The 4,319-nt window shown below is 46.7% G+C and overlaps 1 protein-coding gene across 1 annotated transcript; it reads right to left on the minus strand.

Annotated features, from left to right (window-relative positions):
- Positions 1 to 766: 766 nt before the first annotated feature.
- otol1a (otolin 1a) lies at positions 767 to 4,016 on the minus strand (the record flags this gene model as incomplete). Its single annotated transcript, XM_084327656.1, has 4 exons — positions 767 to 1,641; positions 2,011 to 2,082; positions 3,158 to 3,247; positions 3,515 to 4,016. The coding sequence occupies 4 exons, from the start codon at positions 4,014 to 4,016 to the stop codon at positions 767 to 769; spliced, it is 1,539 nt and encodes a 512-aa protein (XP_084183782.1).
- Positions 4,017 to 4,319: the final 303 nt, after the last annotated feature.

The following is a 4,319-nucleotide window of genomic DNA, read 5'->3' on the forward strand; positions in this document are numbered from 1 at the left end:
CCATAACTATATCAATTCAGGACTTACGAGGGAACTAAATCCCTTACACAAAGTGCCCTGATAATTGTGTTAATTCATGTAATTAGGGAGTCCATGTGGGGGGGGGGCTCTAGAAGCATTTTTGCTATCCTGCTGTGTCTATGTATGGTATCTGTATTGTGAGGATACAGGATAAGTGAGGATACCATGCAATATATACCATCATCTTCTCAGTCACTCTCTGCAAATCATGAGCTACTTATGCCCTCTAGTGGGGATCCACTGTAATGACGTTTGTTTTTAATTCTATTCTTTACCCCTGTGGGGATTATACATTACAGCCCATTCATTCCTTTGCCATGACAGACATCAAATAGGGGTTATGGGTCATTATTACTATAAGTAGTTTATGTGGTGTATTTATGACAACAAATTTAGTTTGTGGACATGACTCCAAACTCACACAACTCAAATGTGATGCATTTCAAGCGGAAGTGTTTTTATTGCATTGCAGGAAAGCATTAAAGCATTGCATAAAGTGCTACAACCCGCAACCCCCCCCCACCCTTATCCATGTTCAAATACAGCAAAGCAAGCAAAGCATGTGGTTTAATCATCATGAGAGCACCAAGCGAGAAGGAACGTATGCAGCAGTGACATTTAATTCAGTAGCATTAATTTGATAGTAGTGCAAAAAGGCTGAAGGCTGTGCATAGTCTATGTATTGGGAGGTCAAGAGGCAGAGGTCATTCCAAGGTCAGAGGTCAGTGGTCACAGATCATGTACTTCAACTCTTAGAGTCAGAGGCATATAGCAAGAAACCAGAGAAGGTGCTGTCATCCTCACTGCTGGAGTAGACTCCGTTCCAGTCCCTCAGAGTCTCCAGCCACACCTGGTCACCTGAATTCAGCTGCAGCACAACCAGGTTGGACGCCTGGTCGATGTCCTGGCCGTACAGTGAGTCGCGCGTCCGCAACCTTCGTACCCCGTTCACCACAAGGGCAGCGCGAAGCGGTCGGCTGCGCACCGTGATGTGGTACGTGAACACGTAGACGCCTGAGTGGGTGACGTTGAACTTGCTGAGCACCGGGTCCCAGTGGTCCTCCCCGTTATAAAAGACCTTGTCGAACTTCACCGGCAGGCCGGGAGGAGGAAAGGACTTGCTTGGGAACAGGCCCACGCTGAAAGCACAGTGGACCTGCTCCACGCTCTCACCAGGGGGGCCTTTTGGTCCTCGGGCCCCACGTACACCTTTGGGGCCTTTCTCCCCCTTCATCCCTGGCATGCCTCTCCCTCCTGGAGGACCTTGGGGGCCCCTCGCCCCATTCTCTCCCTTCCCTCCTGGATGCCCTCGCTCCCCTTTCTGACCCGGGCCCCCCTGTGAACCGTCAGTTCCGTTCACTCCGGGGGGGCCTGTATCACCTCTCTCCCCAAAGGGCCCAGGCACACCCCCTTCCCCTTTCTCTCCTCTGTCACCCGGTGAACACTCCCCCATCTCTCCCTTCAGACCGTTTGTCCCAGCCAGCCCAGGGGGGCCTATAGACCCCTCTATCCCTGGGCTGCCCTTCGTTCCATTCTGTCCAGGCTCTCCACTTTCTCCTGGTTCCCCTGTGAGACCAGGGAGACCAGGGTTACCTTCCTCCCCTCTGGGGCCTGGTTCACCTGTGTGGAAGGGTTTTTATTCACTTAGCAAGAAGTCCTTTAATGCAAATATTTGGTCAACAAAATGTTACTGAATTTTTGTTTGTCCATCTCCACTAACTACAATGACTTTCTATCTACTGAAAGTAAACACAATATATACCGATCCTTTGATGCCTGCGGTGCTCATAACATGTTAACATGTAGTCTGACCTGAAGGATGTTGCAAGTGAGTATAACTCTCCCATTGGCCAACTTTGCCAACTTCAGTTCGGTACATCCCTATTCTACCAGACCAGTCTTTTACACTAGTCAGTGCTAAATGTAATGTGACGTAAGGCTGCAGGCAGTGCGAGACCACATAACGTGTAGTTCTGGAACACTGCATACCTGTCTCTCCTGGTCTTCCTGCCAGTCCAGGCACACCAGAGATACCAACAGCTCCTTGTTCACCTTTTTCACCTGTGCAACAGGAAAAAAGGAATTACTGTATATCAATAAAATATTACATTAAAGGAGCATTTCACCCCAAAAGATTATTTGTATATCAATTACACACCCCGTGTTGCCTTGAATTCCTGAAGAAACTCTCACTAAACTTGTGTAGTATAAGACTAATTTATCTAGTTGTATGCTACATAGCGCATCCCCAAACAGATGCATTTTCGCGAAAACTTTGCTAACAAAAACATTTCCGGATAAATGCTGCCTTCAAATGAGTTTGTGATCTCTCGTCTACACGTTACGCTTGGTGATCAAGTGGTCGAAGTTGTGAGAACACCGTTGCTACTAGGCAAGTGGGCCACGGACAGAAATCAAACACTGCAAACACGACCCCATTTGAAGGCAGCATTTATCAGGAAATGTTTTCGTTACCAAAGTTGTAGCGAAGATGCACGTGGTTGGGAAGTACTGAGCATACGACTGGATAAATGAGACTAAGAGTTTGTAAACGGATGTTTTGATATAGTTTTGCTGTTCAACCCCATTGACTTCAATTCATCAAGTAGGGCTTCTGTTTGTTTTTTATCTGTACACCATGGAGGCATGCAAGATAAAAGAATATATTATGATATTATCGGCCTACTGATATTATCGGCCGATATTGGCATTAAAATGTAATATCGAAAATGATCGGTATTGGTAAAAAAAAATTATTATAATAATTTTTTTCTTTTTTTTTTACATTTATTTAACCTTTATTTACCCAGGCAAGCAAGTAAGAAGGCATTTTTATTTTATTTATTGTCAAGAGTATGCATAATGTTGTGTTAATTCCACAACAAGAGATGTGTAATGTTAATTACCTGAAATGATTCAGTTTTGGGGGGGGGGGGGGGGGGGGTATCGGTTGATATCGGTATCAGAAATTAAGAGTTGGACAATATCGGTATATCGGTAAAAAAAGCCAATATCGAACATCCCTACTCTTGATAAATCATTATCTGATTTGATAGATTTATTTGTATTTTTTGTTGTTGAAGTTTTGAACACTGACACACAGTACAACAGTCAATGTAAATGTAATGTGAGCTACCACTGTCCCCATTGAGTCCATTGGCTCCAGGGGGCCCTTCCAGGCCTGCAGGTCCCCTGATTCCAGCCTCACCCTTCTGCCCTGGTGTCCCTGGAACACAGAAGGAGGAGGAGGGAGGAGCAAGTGTGCAGAACATGATATAAGAGAGAGGATCAATTTATGAATCATACACACATTATGTTTAAACAAAAGGACAGCATATGAGGTCCATATGATTATTAATTTCAGACTCTGTGTGATTCATGTCATACAAATAGTGATTCAATTCATACATTATATTTAAGAAATGTATCTTTCAGCATGTTTTTGGTGGTCTCTGAACTGAAGCCTTTACTCTTGAATAACCACAGTCTGTACCTGCGGGGCCCTTCTCTCCCGGAGGCCCAGGCAGGCCTCCCTCCCCTGGGGGCCCTACGAGGCCTTTCTCTGGCGGACAACACTCGCAGAAGTTGAAGAAGCATTCGCTATAGTCCAGGGTATAGTTCCCAAGGCCAGCCCCAGGTGGTGCCATGGCATCGGTGTGAAACTCAGTAGGGTAGGCATCGCTGGAGTAGGTGGTGCTGTCTGTTGGGGACAGAGAGTAGTCTGCCATGGACTCAGTGGTCTCCTCTGTAGAGGTGCTGCTGGCAGGAGCTGAGGTGGTGGTGGTACGCCTGAATCTGCCCCCTCCTCCACCTCCACCACCACCACCACCACTACTACCACTACCACCACCACCACCACCGCTGACCCCTGCACGAGGGGGCTTTTTGGTGTTCTGAGGTTTGGGCCAGCGGGTGCTTCTGGCGGCAGAGGTCAGGGTGGTCATCAGGACCACTAGGAGAGTGGTCAACAGGAAGACGAGACGCAGGGACGGCATGAGAACAGCTTTGTATGTGAACTGAGAGAGAGAGAGAGAGAGAGAGAGAGAGAGAGAGAGAGAGAGAGAGAGAGAGAGAGAGAGAGATCCTTAACTAACCAAGACTTCCCGAAAATGGGAAAAACATCCATTAGAAGTACTGCAGGAATTGTGCAATGACCTACTTAGAGTTCACAGACACACTGCCAATAATGCATGCAGGGCAGAACTTGGCCAATACCCACTACTTATACAAATTCGAAAGCGAGCCATCAAATTGATACACACCTCCAATCAAGTGACCCCCACACTCCTACCACTACA

The sequence above is a fragment of the Notolepis coatsorum genome (genome assembly GCF_963971535.1).
Source record: "Notolepis coatsorum genome assembly, chromosome: 13".
In the NCBI taxonomy this organism is placed as follows: Eukaryota; Metazoa; Chordata; class Actinopteri; order Aulopiformes; family Paralepididae; genus Notolepis; species Notolepis coatsorum.